At 46.2% G+C, this 23,293-nt stretch overlaps 1 protein-coding gene across 15 annotated transcripts in view; it reads left to right on the top strand.

Moving 5' to 3' along the window:
* Window positions 1–23,293, top strand: part of dmd (dystrophin) — a 3,042,490-nt gene that overhangs the window by 2,927,972 nt on the left and 91,225 nt on the right. For all 15 annotated transcript variants that reach the window (XM_072513983.1, XM_072513987.1, XM_072513978.1 and 12 more), the window contains 2 exons: window positions 819–884; window positions 12,316–12,381. In XM_072513983.1, the coding sequence (XP_072370084.1) occupies window positions 819–884; window positions 12,316–12,381 (132 nt within the window). The remainder of the gene's footprint in view (window positions 1–818; window positions 885–12,315; window positions 12,382–23,293) is intronic.

The raw sequence follows: 23,293 nt of genomic DNA, 5'->3' as shown, positions 1-23,293 counted from the left end.
AGAATGAACAAATAATTCTCCAGAGAGTTAATAGCGGCATGCTTCATTTTAAAATGTGGATTTCCCTTTAAATAAATGTATGTATCTCATTTTATATCTCCAAGCTGCCTGTCTCAAACTTTTAGTTTAAATCTGTGAAGTAGAACTGTTAAATGATTATAAGTTTGAACCTCTGAACTGTTAGAAATGAACTTTTTCCTTTGATTTCACCAGTTCTCCATTCAAAATCCCTTGACATTTAGCAGCCATTTACAGCAATAGAAATGTTTCTATTGCCTATGTTTGTTGGCAATAGTTTTTCTTCAAACGTGCTTTTCCAATTTGGTGCAATTTCAACCACATGAACGGTATCCAGTTACATTATTTTTTATTTGGTTTTCAGAAACATCAGCATCAGACATGCACGTTAAAAGTAGAGCATGATGAATGCAGAAAGTCACCCATGGCAAGGTTTAAACTTAATTTGATGAAAGTAAAAGCAGTGTGAATTAAACGGCTTTTGAAATTCACAGCAGCGTACTTGTCCCAGACCGTGCCCACCTGGGGCAACATAACAGATAAATTGTTGCAATTGTCGTTCACAATTAAGTAGACCATGCAGAGATGGACATTGGGATTGGCATATACAGTAGTCATTATTTACTGGATCATGATCACAGAAAGGCTCATCTTGTGTTGCAAACTGTGTTCAGATAATTGTACGCAAATGTCCGTGGTAAATTGTTACCAGTTGGAGATAATAAATCTGGCAGCCTTTGACTTTAATGTTTTGCACATTGTTACACTTCTGTAAACAGCAGGTCTTTTTTCAATTGCAGACCTGCCTCATCCCCTCAGTTGTCACACGATGATACTCATTCACGAATTGAACATTATGCTAGCAGGTAAGAGAGACAATTGTGTGTCACTCATGGAGCTCAATTTAGTCATAATTCATTTCAACAAAGGTACTTTGATATATTATTTCTCTATGGTACTGTTGTTTTGCAACCTTTAGTCAAAATTAACAACTTTAATGGTAACTTCCAACTGGCTTTCCAACTTGGATTGTTACATGAAAAAGTATTCAGTTCACCTTTTCCAGTCTACAGAGGTATGTCCACATTCTATCCTGAGGATGTATTGAATATTCTTGTGCTTGAGTATAATAATCATTAGGTTTGTAACTCACACTGTATGAAAGTGGACTGTAACTTTTTTGTGTATTGCTTCTGTAGTAACTTGGAAGGAGTGGTGACCAGCAGAGTAACTATCAAAATATTTATTAACAATATAGCCATGTACAGAGAATGATGATAATGCAACTGTTGACTTATACTCTAGTATCTAGACGGCTGGGAAAACCCGTGCACAGCCCCAGGATTTGTGCGCTCCAGCGCGATTGGCCAAATTGGTCACATGCCCCTCTGAGAACCCGCCCCTTAAAGGGGCATGCTGCCACATCCCTTGCCCTTTAAGTTCCTGAATAACACATTTCAATAACAATGGAACTATTTACAATATTATACAACAAATGGGTCTCAACATAGGCCCTTATAAGTTAAGTTATTCCGGCGTCTTCCTGATCCTTTGGAAGGATCGTGGGCGGCACAGTGGTTAGCACTGTTGCTTCACAGCGCTGGGGACCTGGGTTCGATTCCCAGCTTGGGTCACTGTCTGTGCGGAGTCTGCATGTTCTCCCAGTGTTTGCGTGGGTTTCCTCCGGGAGCTCTAGTTCCTCCCACAAGTCCCGAAAGACATGCTGTAAGGTGAATTGGACATTCTGAATGCTCCCTCAGTGTACCCGAACAGGCGCCGGAGTGTGGCAACTAAGAGATTTTAAAGTAACTTCATTGCAGTGTTAATGTAAGCCTACCTGTGATACTAAAAAAAATTATTATTATTATTTACTAGCGGGTGCTGCAGCAGTAGAGCTAACTTCGGTTTGAACCTCAATAGGATGTCTCTCGACTTGCAAAGGTGCGTCAGTGCAGATAACTTCTCCAGTTCCCACTGGAGCATTACTGGGCTCTTCCTCGGGTAGTTTGTTGCAGCATTACTTTCATCCGTAGCAATATAACTGATGGGCATTCTAGGGGCGGACTGTCCTACAAGTTTGTGATTCTCTTCTTCACAACCGTTTCAAGGATCTCATTTGGACCATCGGCACAAATCTTTACATGTACCAAACTGTCCAACTCAGATGTTCTCTCAGTTTTTGTTGAATTATGATGTCTCTTATGCCCAATCTGCTTTGCCTCCACCCTCCCCACCAAATTTGGAAACACAAAGTTCAACATGGTCTGAATACGTCTACTCATCAGCAACTAGGTAGGGGTTACTCTGGTGGTCGTGTGGGGGTGTCCGTCTATAGGTAATAAGAAAACATGCTAATTTGGTCAGCAGAGAGGCTGGTAGTTGCTTTTTCAGTGTTGCTTTATAAGTTTGCACAGCCCCTCCACCAATCCACTCAAGGAGAGAAAGTGCGGTACGCAATACTTACTGCCAATAGATGGCATGAAATGCTGGAATGCCTTGTTGGTGAATGCTATCCCATTGTCAAAAACAACACCTCTGGCAAACCTTGAGTGGTGAAGGTTTGCCCTAACTTCTCCACTGTTGCCAAAGAAGTTGTGGACTTAACATCAGGCAACTAGCGCATCAATTATAACTATGACACACGAATGGTCCTGCAAAATCGAGGTGGGATTGCCCCAATGGATACCTGGCCACTGCCAAGGGTGCATCGAGGCTGCTGGCGGAAACTTCTGTTGTACCTGGCATTGGTCGCAGTGTTTAATCATGCTTTCTATGTCTGCGTCTAACCTAGGCCAGCACACGTAGTTGCGAGCCAACATTTTCATTTTGGACACCCCTGGGTGGGTGTTGTGTAGTTACTGCAATAAAATCTTCCTGCTGGGTGTGGGATGCCCACCCTTGCTCCCCACTGAAGGACTGCCTTTGCAGTTCAGTTCCTCCTTTCTTCCTTGAAAGGGCTTTAGTTGTTCAGACATTCCCTGGTAATGCCAGCCACAAAGAACCAGATGCTTAACTCTGAACAATATTAGATCCTTTGGAGTCCAGTATTTGATCTGTTGCTAAGACACGGGTAGTGTGTAGAGGAAGTTCAAGGCAAGGACAATTTCCATTGGCACTGGCGGGAGAGGTGTACTTTGTGTTTTTGGGAGATAGCTCAAGGCATCTGCATTTGATATTTGTGTCCCCGATCTGTGGTGGAAAGTAAATTCATAAATGGATGTCAATAAAGACCCACGCTGTATCCCCACAGACGCTATTGGAGGGATGGCTTTATCTTCTCGAAATAAACCTAGCACGGATTTATGTTCAGCAATTATAGTGAAATACCGTCTGTAAACATATTGTTGGAATTTCTTTATCTCAAAGATGACGGTCAACCCCTCTTTCTCAATCTGTGATTATGCCTTTTCTGCATCAGTTAGGGTCCTAGAAGAATAGCCAATGGGCCTTTCTAACTCGTCCTCCATTTTTATGTGACAAGTCGGCTCCAATTCCTTAAAGACATGCATCACAAGTGAGAATGGTTTCTTTGGAAGGGTCGAAATGGATTAAAAGGCAGGGTGACTGCCGGGCTTGCTTCACTTGTCTGAAGGCTTCATTTTGCTGTTTCTTCCAGTACCAGCTCTTGTTTTTTTAACAACGTATGTAGAGGTGCCAATATCATGGACAAATTTGGAATAAACCTTTCAAGAAAAGAAGTAACTCTGACACATTCTTTGCGGCTAGTGCTTCTTTAATGACACCAACTTTATTTCCCGTCAGGTGCAACCCTTGTACATCTACTCTAAACCCTAAATAAGTCACTTCATTTGCCTTAAAGGTGCAATTCCTCTCTTTAATCTTGCTCCAGATTCATGGCACCTTTTAAAACCTCTAATCATCCCAAGTAAACTACTACCTTGGGTAAATGATGTAATACGCTCTCCATTGTGTGTTGAGATATTGCACAAGCCACTGATGCTCCAAATGGCAGTCTGATGTATTGGTATAGGCCCCTATGTGTGTTGATAGTGGCAAACTCTCTAGATGCCTAAGCTCCAGCTGCTGGTATGCACAACACATGTCTAACTTAGAGTAAGTTAGACCTCCAGCTAGCTTGGCAAACAGGCCCTCTATTTAGGTATAGTATACCTCTCCAATTTTGCTCCTTGATTGACCATTCAGTCTTATCTGGCTTAAGTATCAGGACACTAGGAACTGCCCTGTCCATGATCTGCGCAGGCTTGATAATGCCCAAATCGTCCAATCTATTAAATTCAGTTTCCACCTTCTCATGCAGGGAATAAGGCACTGGCCTTAGTCTGTAAATGTTTGGTGTAGCCTCTGGATGTATGCAAATTTTGGCTTTCAAGCTTTGTATTTTGCCTAGTTCTACTCAAAATACCTCCTGATATCTCTGGAGGACGTTATGTAGGCCCCCTTCATTAATTTTGAAAATTTCTAGCCAATTCAATTTTATTTCCTGCAGCTGATATCATCCCATCAAGCTTTGGCCCTTAACCCTCAACTATAATTGGCAGACTGCTGCCTTTAACTGACAGGTGCTGTAGTTGTTCCCAAAATTCGTATAGCCTCCCACGTATATGTCACTGGCCTGGATGCTGTATTTTATAATCTCAGGGGCTGAACCCTTCCTCTGTTATCGATAAATGTGTTCTCCCACTCCTGAGGCAGAGGCTCCTGTGTCGACGTACATTTTGAGCAGACAACTGTTAACCATCAGTACGATCATGATGGGAGCCACTTTGCCCACAGTAATAGCATTTAACCTGTATGTATCTGATCCTTCTTCTAAAATACTCTCTATGCTGTGCACTGAAGCTGATATTTTTTTCTCGCGCTGGGTAGGTCCTGTTTAACCTTCTTATATGTTTCTTATATGCCCCTTCCTGCCGCAGGCATAACATACAGCTTCCCTAAACCTATGCTTCTCTGGGGGTGAGCTTCCCCAGACCGCTAGAATTCTTCATAGTTCTTGGTTTGTAGACTGAATCTTCTATGCCTCTGCACTCACTCTCGTTCTGTACTTCTTGGTTGGTTAAACTCTGCGCCCACATCCCTGGCACTACTGCAGACGGTTTCCCATCAAATTTGGTGGACCTCGCCAGCTTTGAAGTTCCATCGTGCCTTTTTCTGCATTTTCCATAGCAAGGACAACATCCAACACCTTCTTTAGGGTTATTTCTGTTTCTGCCAACAGTTTGTCTGTATGGCAGTATTATTCACCCCACACAGTAGCCAGTCTCTCAACATCTCATTGAGGACAGACCCAAATTCACAATGTTCGACCGTTTGCTTCAACCTTGCCACGAAAGCTATTATCGCCTCCCTGGGGGCTCTTGCCATTGAACTTAAATTATATCGCTGCCAAGTCACCTGGGACTTTGGGTGATAATGCCTTTTCCCTATTTCTATGAGTCCTTTGAAGGTTTTAGTATCTGAGGCATCCAGTCAAGTCAAGCTCCTTATCAACTTATATGTTTAGGCACCACAAACTGTTAACAGTATTACCCTCACATCTCCTCCCCTATATTTCAATTGCTTTGAAGAAATATCACAGGCTTTCAACGTATTGAACCCAATCCTCCGAATTAGGCTCGAATGGCGCAAGCTTTCCGAATAGAGGCATTATGACAACTCACTAACTGCTGAATAGACACGTTTCTAATGTTGTGTAAACGAGGTCTGCTCTGCCGTACTCCGTGGCCAATGAAAAACACTCCGTTGATCCTCGTTGCCACATGTAACAACTTGGAGAACTTTCTATGCAGAGAAAATGATAATGCTACCGATGACTTCAACTCCAGTTTCCAGACTGGCTAGGAAAACCCGAGCTCAGCACAGGATTCGGGATCTCTGCCCCGATTGGCCGAACAGGTCACATGAACCTCGAGAACCAACCCCTAAAAGGAGCACACTACCACAGTTTTATTGCTATTTTCACATATGGTGCTTTTTAATGAAATTTACTGCTCTGGCGATGTTCCAATATTGATGAGCGGCAGGTTTGTCAAAACACCTGGACTACTGCACTGTTAAGTAATGTTTCTTTCCAGGTTCACTCCCAATTTCTGTGTCACGTTTATAACGTATTATAAATAGGATGTTGTACATTATGCCTGTTTCTAACCTCAGGTGGCATACTAAGGAGTTTGTTGTTTTGAGCAGGCATTCTCATACCAAAAATCCCCTTTGGCACTGATCATTCTATTCTGAAGCATCTTGGGATGCTGTTACATTAAATGCATTATACAAATGTTCCTTGTTGTTGGAGGTAGGAACATGATTATATCGTTCAGCCACTTGAGCCTTCTCTGTCGTTCAGTTAGACAGACCATGGCTGATCACCTCAACTTCATTTACCTGCTTTAGCTCCATATCCATTGATAACTTGAGTAAATTTATATTTAAAAAGTGTAATACCACTGGCAATGCCTTTTGTCAAATCCCTCTGCTTGATAGAGCACAGAAAGAAGTCTTGCAGAGATTCTTGCAACTTGGAGAGAGATGCTTGCAAAGAGATTGATTTGTATATGCCAGACACTGAATTCTGTTATTTGAGGTCCTTTTACAAAGGGATCTTGGTGTCCCAGTACATCAGTCACTAAAAGCAAGCACGCAGGTACCGCGAGTAGTTAGAAAAGCAAATGTTATTTTGACCTTCATCATTGCATGGGGACCTGAGTACATGAGCAAGGATGTCTTACTGCAGCTGCATAGGGTCTTGGTGAGACCACACCTCAGTAATGTGGCAGCTTTGGTCTCCTTACCTGGGTATACTTGTCATAGAGGGAGTGCAGCAAAGGTTCACCAGACTAATTCCTGGGACGGCGGGATTGTTGTATGAGGAGCGATTGGCTTAACCGGGCCTGGTGTTTCGAAGAATGAAAGGGGACAACATTGAATCGTATAAAGTTATGACAGGACTGGACAGACTGGATGCAGGAATGTTGTTTCCTCTTGCTGGCGGAGGGGAGGGGTCTAGAACAAGGGATCACAAACTCAGGAAACAGGGGAGGTCGTTTAGGACTGAGATGAGGAGACAATTCACTCAGAGGATGGTGAACCTGTGGAATGGAATTTTCTACCACAAGGCTGTTCGAGGTCATGTTACTGAATATGTTTAAGAAGGAAATGGATTTCTAGGCGAACAGTGTTAAGGGGTTTTGGGTGTATTGGCAGGGTGGTGTTGAGATAGAGGATCAGCCATGATCATATTGAATGGTGGCGCAAGCTTGTAGATCCGAATGACCTACCCCATTCATATTTTCTGTTTCTATAAATGCATAGTTTTTTTGAGAACTGGTCCGAAGTGACTATCAGCTGTTAGACAGCATTTAACTGTTAAGTGCTGTTCTATGCATCGCGCTGGATATACCAATGGCATTACGGTGCCTTTGTAAAGTCACCTATTCTAAGTGTCCTAACAGTGTAGTAATAAAAACATATGAAAGACCCTAGTCTGAGTTTGATCTTACTACAACTGTAGAAGTAGCATTTAGTGCGCATGTATTACAATGCCTGCAACGTTAAAGCTTACAACACCCTGGACAGCTTCCTGCTCTAAGATGGAGCAGATCTAGAAAAACAAGGCGAGAAGGAGTGGGTCTACTGAGTTAGAGTGGGGTGCTGAATTTCCCAAGGGGAGTGGGGAAGGTGGTGGGGAGCAAGACGGAATCAGATAGACCACAGCTGGCAACAGTCAATTGGCCAGAGCACCATTTGGCACTCAGTGCGAAGGAGAAGCATGGCAAGGGTTTGGCTGAGGGACAGCAAGGGTTTGGCTGAGAGACAGCAAGGGTTTGGCTAAGGGACAGCAAGGGTTTGGCTAAGGGACAGCAAGGGTTTGGCTGAGGGACAGCGAGGGTTTGGCTGAGGGACAGCGAGGGTTTGGCTGAGGGACAGCGAGGGTTCGGACGAGGGGCAGCAAGGGTTTGGCTGAGGGACAGCAAGGGTTTGGCTGAGGGACAGCAAGGGTTTGGCTGAGGGACAGCAAGGGTTTGGCTGAGGGACAGCAAGGGTTTGGCTGAGGGACAGCAAGGGTTTGGCTGAGGGACAGCAAGGGTTTGGCTGAGGGACAGCAAGGGTTTGGCTGAAGGACAGCAAGGGTTTGGCTGAGGGACAGCAAGGGTTCGGACGAGGGGCAGTGAGAGTTCAGGAGGGTGTGTGAACTGTTAGGGCTCAGGAGAGGGGGTGGTGTGGGCTCACGAGGGGAACAACGAAGGCTCAGGAGAGGGGGCGACAGGCTTGGGGGTGCGACATGGGCACGGGAGAAGATAGTGAGGGCTCAGGACGGGTACAATGATGGCTCAGGAGGTCGGGTTGACAGGCCCAGGACGGGGTGACATGAGCTTGTGAGGGACGGTGCGGGCTTGGGAAAAGACACAAGGGCTTGGGAATGGCCGCCGAAGGCTTGGAAATGGGCAGTTCGGGCTCGGGAAAGGGGAGTGGGGGTTTTGGGAATGCGGCGATGAAGGCTTGGGAGCAACAATGTGAGGGCTAGGGAACAACAATCTGAGGGCGCTGGAGTAGGGAGGCACCTCGTGGCAAAACAGCAGCAGACAGGATGATGAGTCCTCAAACTGCAGGCAGTGAGAGTCAGGTGGTGTAACTTACCCAGAGTTGGAGAGAGGGCCAAGTGTGTAGCCAGCAATTGCCAGTGTGTGATAACATCACCACGTGCAGGCACAAACCAGCACTGGCTGGTAAACTGCTTGTCCGGTACAAACCAATAACTTGAGCAGTGAGAGAAACTTCACATGCACCAGGTGATGCGATGAGAGACAAGCATGTATGCGCACAGACGCCTGTCGATCAGTGCCTGGAGCTGTAATAATGATCGTGTTGCTCGAGTGTGAGTCGTGGATTTTAAGTTGTTGTTTCTGGGCTGTACAGTGGCTCTAATAGTTGGCATGTTAACACTGTGTGGTATTCAACATGGATGGATGCATGTGTGGAGAGGCAACATTTCTAATGAAAGTTGATGAGGAAGATGAGGCTGATCACTGGAGGCAGCAGTGGGTTTTCAGAAATGGATTGTTATGCTTGCTGATCTTCTGCTGTAGTCAAAAAACCCATCAGATTAAGGAAAGGGATTTACACAAATTGCCAAATAAATCTTTGAAAAGAGGAGAGGCATCCTAAAATTCATACCTTAATAACTAGCTCCGACTCCAGGACTTTCAGGGATCCCAACAGCTTCGTATCGCATACAAAAAATGTATTTAAAACATTGATTCGTTAGAATCATACTAATGACTGTCAGTTAATGTGAACTAGAGGGCAGCACGGTAGCACAAGTGGATAGCACTGTGGCTTCACAGCGCTAGGGTCCCAGGTTCGATTCCCTGCTGGGTCACTGTCTGTGTGGAATCTGCACGTTCTCCCTGTGTCTGCGTGGGTTTCCTCTGGGTGCTCCAGTTTCCTCCCACAGTCCAAAGACGTGCAGGTTGGTGGATTGGCATGATAAATTGTCCTTAGTGACCAAGAAAAAAGGTGAGGAGGGGTTATTGGGTTACAGGGATAGGATGGATGTGAGGGCTTAAGCGGGTCGGTGCAGACTCGATGGGCCAAATGGCCTCCTTCTGCACTGTATGTAGAGCCATAACCAGAAGTTTAAGTAGCCAATTGTGAAAATCATGTCTCTGGTGAATGCCAATGTTTTAAAATATGGTTATTCATCCTACCTTGATGTGACATGATGTCGCTGTGAATTGCTATCACTACAAAGAGGACTTGGATAAAAACATGCACTGTCATGCATGGCCTGTTTCCTTTTCATCTGAATGCTATGTTGTCACTCCTTCAGAATACTTTGTTCATAAGTCAGATGTTAGGAGTGGAAAGATTTGAGATAGAATGACTCATGAGTTCAGCTGCCTCCCACTGGATTGCTTGTTGTGAGGAATGAGTACAATGTGTGGGCTTAATCGGTAATTATTGCAAAAGAGGGTCATAACTTTGGCTTCTTGAAGTTGTTGGTTTGACTGTTTAAAGACAAAACAAAAGTAGACACAGCAATTCCTAATCTGAGGTGTTCTTTGCAGAGGGAATGTTAAACACAGGCTACAGCGTTTCTGGGCATGCTGGGGTGGGGCATGGAAAATTTAATTACCTCTGCCCCCCGGCTGATTGGCCAGACAGCATTGATAAGATCTGGGATTAGGCAACCACTTCGTTCATCTGCTACATCTGGATGAATTGAGGAATAAGAATGATCTACTGACCTTGAGGAAGGAAAGTCATAGAATTGTACAGGACAGCCCTTTATGCCTGTGCTGGCTCTCTGGAGCTGTCCAATTAGTCCCACTGTCCTATTCTTTCCCTATAGCACTCAAAATATTTATCCAACATATATACAAATATATATATCCAACTCACTTTTGAAAATATCAAGAAAATATAAAGGATCCTCTGCTTCTGACTCCTATTGGTTTCCCAGTGTAATTCCAGGGGCATACAAGCTTTTGTGGTTTCCCATTGTAATTCCAGTGAGACAGACTGGTGGAAGCCATTGGAAATATGTGGGTCTGTTTGTGCTTGGTCTCTACCATTTCGGGGCCACCTAGGTACACTTGGCACTTTGCCCAACAGATGCGTATTGGGTGCACATCATCAGGAGGATGGAGCAAGGTGGAGTCTCCATTTCCCTTGCTAACATGATGCCCAGCATAGGACTGGCATTCCATACAACAAATGAGAAGAGGCATGCTGACCTCAGTATGGCAGAAATTGGACCTGACTGAAGGGAGTCTTTGGGGTGGGATCAGTGGGGGAAGTACAGGCCAGGGAAGCAGAAGAAAGATTAGTTATTTATCCAGTCCTGGATGAACGGAAATTATTTCCAATTAAATATCATTACAACTGAACCCATTATTTTTGGCACCCACTCCAAACTCCGTTACTAGGTTCCTAGCTGCTGAGTTAATTTTTCCCATTGTCAACAGTCTGAGATTAAAAGTCCTTCTATGAACAACCTTGGTGTCACATTTGATCTTGAGATGAAACAACCCCCCCCGGACTACCCCTGTAATACCCTCCAGGATAACTGCGTTCCTCTCCTCCAATACTGGCTCCTTGTGCACTCTCCATTATAATTGCTCCATCATTGGTAGCTATTACGTTGCCTAGTCCCCAAGTTCTGAAACACCCTCCCAAAACCACTTTACCTCTCCTCCTTTAAACACTTTTTAAAATCCACCTCTTTGACCAAGCTTTTGGTCATTTCACCTAATGGGTGGAATTAAATGGAAATATTTCCAAGTTCATTTGGGGTGGGTTTTGCAGGGAGATCCCCACCGCTTTCAAACGTCACTTTTGTGGGCCCTGGGGGCTCCCCTCTTTGGGCCCCCCAAACCCCCTACCAGGCCACCTCCCTCCAGGAACCCCCTCCCAACCTCACAGAGGCTCTCTGCAACATCCTACCCTCCTTTCATGGGCATGGCCTCCTCGTGCCTTGACCCTTGGCAGTGCCATGGTGGCAGTGCCAAGGTGCCAACTGGGCAGTGTCAAAGTGCCTACTTTCCAGGGGGAAGGCCGGTGGCCACCCTACACTCCCTGACCACCCAGGGTCCTCCAATGGCCTGGGTGCCCCCCAAGGTGACGTTCTGCCTGGTCCATGTATCTGTGGACCGGAACTGAACAGCACCCAACCGCAGCCTTGTTGGCGAGGCTGGTAGACCCGGGAGGCTGGTAGATCCCGGATAAGCTTGCCTTAGTAGGTTTAAAACCTAATTAAGCATGCGCCATTTGGTCATGCCCCCTTTGGGCAAGATTCTGATTTTGATGCCTTGTGGGACTTGGGTATATTCCGCGAGGCGTCAAGGCTGCCGGTAAGCCTGCGGGAGGCCTCTCATGAGATCTACTGGCCGCGTTACGCTCTTGCTCAGTGCAATGTGGCTCGGTGTCATACTTTAGTTTATAACATTCCTTGGAACAGCCTTGCAATGTTGTATTCACCTATTCATGGTATATAAATATAAAATGTTGTTGGCAAAAATACTATTCAGCCTCCCTACATGGGGGCCAAGAGGGAATGGGTGGGGGCCTGGTTAATCCCCGACTGATGACAAGTTGGTGCCAGGTTGCATGAGGAAGGCTTGCACTAGCGATAAACTTTGTCATCTTGTGGATGCCTGTGAGTTTCCATTGACCCTCTTAAACACTGGTGAAATTGGTGCTTAAGGAAGCTGACAATTGTTGTATCCTGAGGATTTTGTCTCAAAAATATAAACAGTTACTTTAGCTAAGCTGTTTGAATTCATCGCAACCTGATAATTACTTATTTTTGTATTGCAGGCTAGCAGAGATGGAAAACAGAAATGGATCTTACTTGAATGACAGCATCTCACCCAATGAAAGCATGTATGTATTAGAATGAAGTTCAGTAACAGTGTCTATTTCGTGAGGGGGTCTAAATACCATGTGGGAGTCCATTAGTTTCAGAAAACCAAATATAAGTGATATAACCGGAGTATATCATTTAATTCCATGTGGATTTTCATCTCCAGATTTAATCAGTCCCCTGGAATTATATTTTAGCACATAATTTTGTATATTAAGAAAACCACAAGATACATTTGTTGTTGGAATTTAGTGGCCAGTCTAAATGAATGGATTCTCCCGTTGCTTCAACAGATCCATGTTCAGCAGGTTAAAAAAAAAAAGAGATTGGTTTACAGTCTAAAGTTGATGCCATCTCATGTGTGATATTAGATCAAGTCTTGATTTGTATAGCCAATTGCAAAATACTGCATATAAAGTCAGAGTTGGAGTGGTCGATGAAGGCATTGGCTTTGCACCACACTCTTGAGACTGTTCTCTTCAGATGTCAAAATCGCTTGATGATGGAGACTCCTCCATTTGGGTCTGTCCAAGGTTGTCTTTCCCCCATGTATTGGAACCCAGCTTGCAAGCCCTGCAGTCTGCTTTCAGATTTATATCTATATTTGGACGTTCTATGGTGCTGGTCCTCATGCTTAACTGGCGGTAGATTATTGCCTTTGGTACCTGGGAATCATGCATGTGAACCACATGACTGACACAGCGAAACTGATCACTGATGAGTATGTTTTCGGTGCCAGGTATGCAGCGCTTTATAAGAGCCTCACTGTTGGGAGATTGTCCTGCCACATCACTGTGAGGGTGGAATGCGTCTAGTTGTTTTACATGATGCTGATAGGTTACCAAAGTCTCACACCTATGAGGCTTAAGGATCGGTATGATGATGAGAGTGGAGTTGTTCTTCATCCACAAGAAGTCCCATATGATCAGCAAGTCAAATAGCCTCTCCTAATCAAACTTCTACTGCCCGGCATCCTGTGCTAATCTTTGTGTCGAGATGTAGGCAGCGGGGTGAAGGTGGGCGTTTGCTGCCTCTAAACCAGACAGCTCTGGTAGGTAAGGTTTGTCCGCCTTAACTGTCTGTCCATCTAGGAGAAAGTAACTAGTCTAAATATTGGGTAGAGATCCATTATAAGAACTAGGAGCAGGAGTAGGCTGATCTTTTGTGGACTCAGCTCCACTTTCCGGCCCGACCTTTATTCTTCAAAAAACTATCTATCTTTATATTAAAAACATTTAATGAAGGAGCCTCAACTGCTTCACTGGGCAAGGAATTCCATAGATTATGCTGGATCTCTGCTAACTTCTTGCCACAATGCCTAACAGCCTCATGTAACGCTACTTGCATTTGGACAAATATATGCAAATGAGATAAAAATGTAATCAAAAGGCACATTTTCTGTCTTATTGCTGTTTTATCTTCTCATCCTAAATAAATGAGCATTTAAGATATATGGCCAATAGGGGCAGAAGATTTAGAGAGATGAATTATAGCATCCATTCTGAGTTTATTTATTTTTTTAAAAATATTTTATTTCAAACACAATCCGTAACATACACATGATGCCAAACAGTTTGTCAATTTTTCCCCCGAGACTACCCCAATATCCCCCTCAGCCCCACCTGCTGGCAACAAATAAATCCTCAAATAAGGGCAGAACGAACCTCCATCTTACATAGAACTCCTCTTCCGACCCCCTGAGAGCGAATTTGATCTTCTCCAGTTTTAAAAATTCATACAAATCTCCGAGCCACGGCGAGACCCCCAGTCGTACTGCCGACCTCCAACTCAGTAGGATTTGCTGCCGGGGACTTCCGGTGGTAGACGTGTGTGGTTGCATGAAAGGTGGCTCTCGTTGAAGGACGTCGACTGAGATGTTTTATCCCTACAAATGAGCACCAAAAGTACAGAAACCCCACCCCCCAACCAACCCCTCATCGACTGCACTGCCAACCAGATGGGAAAGGGTCAGCCGCCCAACCGGAAAGCCAGTAGAGACGAGGTGAGGGAAGCCTCAGCCTCGGAACAAGGCACCGCGCGTGGAGGTGCAGAACTGGTGAGGCTCGACCCCGCAGAACTCCCAGTGCAGACCTGGACGCTGATGGACTATTGATGTGTTTCATTACCTCCGAGTTCCAAAAATACAAGGAGGAGATGAGAAATGGCAACCTGAAGGCCGCGACAGCCCCACGAAGGAAGCATTGGACAAAATGGAGCAGAGGCTAGAGGTCTAGGAGACGACCACAAGGGACCTCGAAAAAGCCGCCGTGCACCCAGGGGATTCGATTTCGGCACTCAAAGCCGAGGTGACGAGGCTGGCCAAGACCCAAAAGGGGCTGAAAGGCAAGGTCCGCAACCAAGAAAACCATTCACGTCGGCAGAACTTAAGAATCATGAGGCTATCAGAAGGAACTGAGGGGAGAAACCGTACATAATACTTATAGTGATGTTTGGGAAGCTGGTTGCCAAGGGGGGCTTCGTCAAGAATGGAGGGAATCGGGGGAGGTAGAGAGGAGGGCAAAACGAAAGGGCTGGGGGGACCAGAAAGAGGGAGCACAAACATCGTGGGATACAGGAGGAGAAGCGGAGGGGGGTTGGTAGAGCGCCGGTTGCGATATGCCACATCTGTAAACGGTGAAAAAGAGGATGCAGTCGGTGGTCATCTTGAATGGCCCGTAAGCAAGGGCAGGCTCAGATGAACAGGGCCAGGACCGCTGGGTGAGTACGGTTGACCCCACAGGAGGTTGGTGGGGCGGGGTGGGTGGCGGGGTTGGGTGGGTAGCCTTCTCCCATTTGGATGGTAACTTGGACTGTGAGTGGCCTCAATGGGCCGGTGAAAATATCCAGAGTCCTCGCCCATCTTAAGAGCCTTTAAGGTGGACGTAGCCTGCCTACAGGAGACACACCTAAGAGAGAGGGACTGACTGCAGGTAAGGAAGGGCTGGGCGGACAAACATTCCATACATGTTTCAAACTTTAGTAAACCGGACAGTTTCATTCACGGCGATGAGCACAATGACGGTCTCAGGGGGTGATTTGTAATGGTGAGCAGGACCCTGGAAGGGGTCCCAGTAGTCTTGGTATATATTTATGCCCGAACTGGGATGATGCAGAGTTCGTACAAAAGACAATGGCCGAGATCCCCGTCCTCGGCACCCACTGACTCATGGGGGGATGACTGTGTACAGGACCCGAAAATGGACTGATCCAACCGCAGGACAGGAACCATGCTCGGGATGGCACGGGAATTAAACGCTTTTATGGAGCAGATGGAGGGGTGGACGCGTGGAGGTTCAATCACCTGAGAGAAAGAGAATTCTCCTTCTTCCCACATATGCACAAGGTCTCTCGCGTATAAATTCTTTGTCAGAGGGAAAACGGTGCTTCCAGGGTAACCAAGGCGGAATACTCCACGATTGTAATCTCCAACCACACTACATGTACGTGAGGTTGGTGACGTGCTGGGTCCAACGCCCTCATGGAGGCTGGATACAGCTCTCCTCGTCAATAAGGAATTCTGCACGAAGATATCCCAAGCCATCAACGGTTACATAACCTGCAACCAGAATGGGGAGTTCTCAGCCTCCACGTTCTGGGAGGCACTGAAGGCAGTGATTAGGGGGAAAATCATACCTTATAGGGCTCTTGGGGACAAGAAAGAAAGGGCTGATCGACTCCATACTGAAGGTGGATCAACGGTACTCCAGCCCCAACCATGGAACTGCTTTTGGAGAGGTAAAGGATACAGATGGAATTTGACCTGCTCTCCACGAGGAAAACAGTCCACCAGCTCTGCCAGGCTGGAGGGGGGGGGGGGGGGGGGGGGGGGTGGCCTTTTCCGAACATGGAGACAAAGCCAGCCGCATGCTGGCGCACCAACTAAGAAAACAAGTTGCTGCAAAAGAGGCAGCACAAGTTGGGGAAAGAAATGGCGGGGTGGCGGTAGACCCAACCAAGGTGAACAGGGCCGTTACAAACTTTTACCGGGGTCTGTACAACCCCAAACCCCCAGAGGGAGACTCAGAGATGAAACTGTTCCTCAACAGACTGGATATACCAGTGGTGGAGAAGGACAGGAAACAAAGGCTGGAAGCACTGCTATAGCTGGACAAAATCGTCGAATGCATTAATTCCATGCAGTCAAGGAAAGTATCAGGACAGGATGGGTACAGTGTGTAGACGTTTACAAGAAATTTACGGCAGCACTTGCCCCGCACCTGCGGGAGGTGTTTAATGACGCAGTGTCGAAGGAGGCCCTGCTGCCCACGCTGGCCCAGGTTCCTCTTCGTATTCAGATCACTCCTGATATTCATTCCCAATTCCTTCTTCACCAGGGTTGACAAACTAATTGTGGCCTTTGTCTTGGTGGGGGGGGAGAACGATTCCCTAGGATTCGAAAGACTATCTTACAGCGAAGGTGACACGTGGAGGCCTGGCACTCCCCAATCTCCTATTCTACTGCGGCAAATGCAGAAAGGGTGAGAGCATGGCTGAGGGAATTGGAGGCCGTCAGGGCCCGAATGAAAGAAGCCTCCTGCCCGGGGGCGTGTCTCCAGGCGCTGGCCACCTCAACACTCCTGGTACCCCCATGCATACACTCCAGGAGCTTGGTGGGAGTGGCCACACTAAAGACATGGAACCATTCAGGCGCCACCTCAAGCTTGGTGGTACGTCTATAGAGGCCCCCATCTGCAACAGCCATAGGTTCACACTGGCAAAGATAGACACCACTTTGGGACGGGCAGTGGAGGCAGAGGAGTAGTGAGAGCAAAGAACATGTATGTGGGCGGTAGACTGGCGAACCTGGGGGAATTCTTAGAGATGCTTCAAGTCCCAAAAGGGAACGAGTTCAGATAACTGCAGCTGCATGACTTCCTCTGCAAGGAGTCAAAAACATTTCTCCAGCTACCCTGACACACACCTTTGGACACGCCATGGTTGCCACTGGAAGTCCCAAGGGCAGCTCCTTATGTGCAAAATCCTGGATCAGAAAATATTGGAAACGCGAACTTATCCTGCAATTCCTCCATTCTACCCAGTTCGAGGCCTTCTCCACATCCATTGAGATGATAACCTCCAGCACTCTACCCCTTGACAGGGCCATTACCACATTCAACAGACCCAACTGATGTTGTTTGGCAACGGCCGCCTCTTAACAGACCTTGTCTGGTCCTCAGCCCACATCCAGCACACACCCATCCTCCTCGGCAGCATCTTAGCCAATACCTTCACATTTGTATTCAGAAGGGAGATGGGCCTGTAAGACCCATACTCTGTCGGCTCTTTATCCTTCTTTGGGATCAACAAAATAGAACTTGTGTAAGTGTGGCTGGAAAATTCCCCCTCACCAAAGATTCATTGTACATATCCAGGAGTTGGGGTGCCAACTCTGCCAAAACTGTTTCTAAATTTCTACCAGAAAGCCATACGGCCCTGGTGCCTTCCCCGATTGTATTAACCCTACACACACCATTATCTCCTGCAACCCCAATGGCACCTCCAATCCCTGTCTCTTCCCCTTTACCACCTCCAGAAACACCAACCCATCCAAAAATGGCCCATATCTGCGTGCCCCCCCTGAGGCTCAGATCTACACAGCCCCCAATAGAAGGCCTCAAATAGTTCATTAATTTTTCCGGCATTGTCACCACCCTCCTCTTGCCTCCCTCAACTGCGTAATCTCCCGTGCAGCCACTTGCCACCTTAACTGATAAGCCAGCAGCCGACTAGCCTTCTCCCCATACTTAAACTGAATCCCCCTTGAGCGACTAAACTGATCCGCTACCTCCCCTGTTGGGGCCCCCGAGTATCTCCGATCCATGTCTACAGTAGCATTCACCATCCTCTGCCTCTCCTCCCTCTCAACCTTATTCCTTTGGGCCTTATAAGAAATAACCTCCCCCCCACCGGACCACTGCCTTCAATGTCTTCCAGAATGTGGATGGGGAAACTTCCCCTTTCTGAAACTCCAAATAGTTATTTCTCGCCAATACCACCTGCTTGCAGAACTTTTTATCTGCCAGGAGTGTTGAATCCAACCTCCACCATGGTCTCTGCGTCCGTCCTGTTTCACAGAATCACAAAAACATACAGTGCAGAAAAGGCCCTTCGGCCCATCGCGTCTGCACCACCGCATGAAAGGTACCTGATCTGCCAATCCTACTCCCATTTTCCAGCACGTGGCCCTTGGCCTTGAATGTTATGTCTGCCAGGTGCACATCCAGGTATTTTTTAAAGGATGTGATGCAACCTGCCTCTACCACATTCCCAGGCAGTGCATTCCAGACCGTCACCACCCTCTGGGTAAAAAGGTTTTTCCTCAAATTCCCCCTGAACCTCCCGCCCCTCACCTTGAACTTGTGTCCCCTCATAACCGACCCTTCAACTAAGGGGAACAGCTATTCCCTGTCCATGCCCCCCTTAATCTTCCACACCTCGACCAGGTTGCCCCTCAGTCTTCTCTCCTCCAGCAAAACAACCCAAGCCTATCCAACCTCCCTTCATAACTTAAATGTTCCATCCCAGACAACATCCTGGTGACACGACTCTGCACCCTCTCTTGTGCAATCACATTCTTCCTATAATGCGGTGACCAGAATTGCACACATTACTCCAGCTGTGGCTTCACCAATGTCCACAAAATGCGGCGCATGATCCGAAATTACTATCCCTAGCCCCAAGTCAATGGTCCGGTCGGGGATGGCAAAGAGGCTGTGGGTATTTATGGATCAGTTCGGGGCTGGATCTGTGGAGGTCTAGGCATCCAATCCCACGACACCCGACAGCACCGACTTCCCCACCACAAAAAAACAATATGGGAATATACCCGATGCACATGGGAGAAGAAGAAATACTCCCTTATTCCCGGATGCCTCAACCTCCACGGAGCCAACCTGCCATCTGATCCATACAAACCATAGCTCCTTTGCCATCCCCGACCTGACTAGACCTATCCACTCTGGGGTCCAACACACAATTAATATCGCCCCTCATTATCAGCTGATGTGAATGCACGTCCAGGTGGACGCTTACAGCTTTTTAACAAAGATGCATTGGGCCAATTGGGCATATATATTAACTAAGATAATCAACACCCCTGCCAGGACACCACTCGCCATCACAAACCTCCTCCCCCCGCATCTCCTAGGCCACCAGAATGGCACTTTTTACTAAACAGGATCGCAACCACCCTCGATTTAGAGTCAAACCCCGAATGGAACCTTTAGCCCACCCATCCCTTCCTTAACCGCGCGCCTGGTCCTTCACCCGCAGATGTGCCTCCTAAAGGAAAAGCACATCTACCCGCACGAACAGCTGCAATCATTTAATTGGACCATTCAGACCTCACATGTTCCACCGTACTATCCTTACCTGGGACTTCTGATCCATCCCTATGCTAAGGTCTGCCATTCCCACCTAACACAGACCCCGCCCAACCATCTGGCTCCCCTGTAGCTTGGGCCCACCCAAAATGGCCGTCTCCTCCATCCTCTTCTAAACCCAACCAGAGAGTAATCTGCGTCACCAGCCTCCTCCCCTCCCCTCCCCCACCCAAACCCACAACCACCCACCCCGACTGAGTTTATTTCTAACACATTTTTGAAGCATTTTCCCTCTAATGTAATCAGTTACTTTGATTTCTGCTTCTGCGCCCACCGCTCCACTACACAATTCAAATGATTCAACATTGAGAATTCTTCTGTTGGTTTGTTGTTTAGAAGAAGACGATGCAAAATTATAGAGGTAGCAAGTTTGTTTCATGGCCATGAGACACATAGCATTGGTGACACCAGTCCCTCCATCCCAAAATATACAGGCAAAGATGTGTATACCTGCAGTTGTTAGAGAATCAGTGCCCTAGCAGTTTGCTAGAGCACATGTGTTTGCTAGAGCACAAAATGTCATAACTGAGAAGGACAGTGAATGGTGCTATGAGAGGACACAAGAGGATTCCCAAAAGCAAGGGAGTCATTGATTGTGTCCAATAGGCCCTCGTTAAATATCTTTCCCAAAACAACAGGAAAGAGGTCTATTTGGTTGATGTGAAACTTATTAGTCGGTGAAGCAAGTGAATGCGCAGCATCTAGATCACTAGACTTGTCAACTTAAGTGGTAATGCTTTCAGACCCTCCAACCAGCAACACCTTTCTCCCCATGGGCCACCAAGTGGTAATGTGAATCATTCATGCTCTGTGACCCATTGCAGCCCTTTTCTGCTCACTTTTAATCTCCTCATGCTAAGCTTGTAATCATGAGTGGCTCTGTGTGCTTCTAAATGTTGACTAGGTTAGACACATTGGAACCTATCTCCACCTCTTCTGGCATAAGTGAAACAATAAAAAACTTAGGCTTCAGGATGCTTGAAACTGTCTCACAGCCACTGCAATATTTTGAACTGTAGTATAGATGGAAATGGGTAACATGGCAGCACAGTGGTTAGCACTGTTGCTTCACAGCGCCAGGGTCCCAGGTTCAATTCCCGGCTTGGGTCACTCTCTGTGTGGAGTCTGCACGTTCTCCCCGTGTCTGCGTGAGTTTCCTCCGGGTGCTCCGGTTTCCTCCCACAAGTCCCGAAAGACATGCTTGTTCGGTGAATTGGATGCTCTGAATTCTCCCTCAGTGTCCCCGAACAGGCGCCGGAGTGTGGCGAGTAGGCGATTTTCACAGTAACTTCATTGCAGTGTTAATATAAGCCTACTTTGGCACTAATAAAGATTATTATAAATGCAGCAGCCAATTTGCTCACAGCCATGTCCCACCAAGGGCAAATAATGTTGATTGAAGGACTAATCCTCGCCACTACATCAGGGGCACTTCCTTACTTTTTGAACTGTGGGAATCTTTTATGCTAATATGAGAGAACAAATGGGGCCTCGATTTACAGTCTTAGTTGAAAGATGGCATCTCCATCCAAAAGAAAATCTCTTCTTTCTCAGGACTGCAGTGATGTGTGTGAACTCGCACCTCACTGAGGTGAAATTGAGATTCTCAACTCTCACTGGCGGTGTGCAGCATTTTATAAAATAATCAAACACACTTACTACCATACAAATAACCGTAAACTACACTGTATTAGTTTTCACCCTCCATTCTTGTAAAGCTCCTTGCAGAATAATAGTACAGCAAGGGTTAGAAACATTTTGTATAAATTACAGTGTTAGTTTCTGTGATTGAATTCTGGGACTCGACCATCTGATGGTAATAATACCAGTGTACCTGCTGCAGATAGTATTTAAAAGAGGAAGAATTTTTCAGACCACTGCACATAATGAAGAGTGATATAGGATCGGTAACTGTTTGGGGCAGCATTGCATGTCGAAGTTCAGATGATGCTGCTAATTAATTCCAGTTCTCTTCTCTCATTTCATGATACCATCTGTAATCTTCGATCTGTAGCTGTCCTGCTAAATACTCCAAATTCATGAGAGTCTCAACTCACACAAACGGTGGCTATGATTGTTGGATTCCAATGATCTTTAGCTGTTTCATTAACGATCTTCTGCCCGTTGTAAATTAGGATTATGGCGATTCACTGACAGTCCCAAAGGCAATGTGGCCGACAGCAGAATCTGGACGACATGGGCTGATTGTGGCAGGCAACGTTCGTGATACATTTGCACTCGCAAATGAGCATCATGAACAGAGAGAACTCAGTCATCCCCCCCTTGACTTTAAATGACACCACCATCATAGAGTCTGTCAACATCTTGATCTTGGGGCTCATCACTGGCGAGAAGCTTAACTAGACCAGCCATAAAAACATCAAGAGAAAGGCAATGGGTGGCTCACCTAATGACTGCACAAAACTTCTCCATCTCCTTCAAGTCGCCTTATTGGCTGATGGATGCAGCCCCCAAAACAAAACTCAAGAAACCCAACACCATTAAGAACAGAGAAATTTTTCTTGGTTGGCACTTCTGTCACTACGCTCATCCTCTCCCTCAATCATCAGTGAAGTATCTTCCTGTCTCATTGTATCAGTTCCCAGCATCTCCCAACCCCACAGCCGATACTGCTCAGAAAAACACAAGGAACAAGGTCATGTGCAGCTCCATATTGAACCTTTTAAGTGGCACACCATTCTGACGTGGATATTTGCTGATGTTTCTTAATTATCAGTGGGGTTGTCCAGGAATTAACTACCTAAAACTATTATGGGAGCAAGATTCAGCACAAGAATTGCAACTGTTCAAGACTAAGATCCACGGCACTTGTTCAAGACATTGGGATGGCAATTAAATTGCAGCCTCATCGTTATCACTTGAGCATGGAAGGAGATTAGGAAAGAATTAGACTGATGCATTTTTTGTACTTCTATTTGTATTGTACAATACAAGAACCTGGAAATGAGGTAGCACAGCTTGAAATGCTTGCTTTTATCTACCTCCCACCCTCCCACATTAAAGAAGGCAGCTTTATGTACAAAGGAAAGGTCGGGATAAAGCATTGAATTCGGGTGCAGATTACAGGTTTCATTTTTGAAGTTGAAAATAATAGGTGTGAGTTGATATAAAGATCATTTCTAAGCATTTGCTGAAACTCACTAATTGAGTCTCCTGACAACAGGAATTTAAGCAATAAAGATGTTCACAATCCCAGGGTTAAATGTCATTTATTTTTAGCGACACAGATTCTATAATTAATTAATGAAGATTATAGCACAGGCAAGTAAGTCTCTTTAACTCAGTGCTATGAGGCTCTTCACGGATTCAGCTGTTATTTCTGGGGAAGAAAGGAGGCAATACATTATTGCTTTTATCTAGTTCATCCTGTTTGTAATTATTCCTGTTATTCACCTGCCCAAAGATATCTATTGCTGGGACCTGGTTCCCCAGTTATTGGCATCCTTGTAGTACTTGTGTGGGTCAAAACAATGAGTGTAGGCAGGCCAACAATTGGAGGTTGACAGTAAGCCATCATGGTCCAGCCAGA

Source organism: Scyliorhinus torazame, chromosome 8, assembly GCF_047496885.1.
Source record: "Scyliorhinus torazame isolate Kashiwa2021f chromosome 8, sScyTor2.1, whole genome shotgun sequence".
Taxonomy (NCBI): domain Eukaryota; kingdom Metazoa; phylum Chordata; class Chondrichthyes; order Carcharhiniformes; family Scyliorhinidae; genus Scyliorhinus; species Scyliorhinus torazame.
Note: the sequence above shows the minus strand (reverse complement) of the source record. Positions and strands in the feature narration are given on the sequence as shown.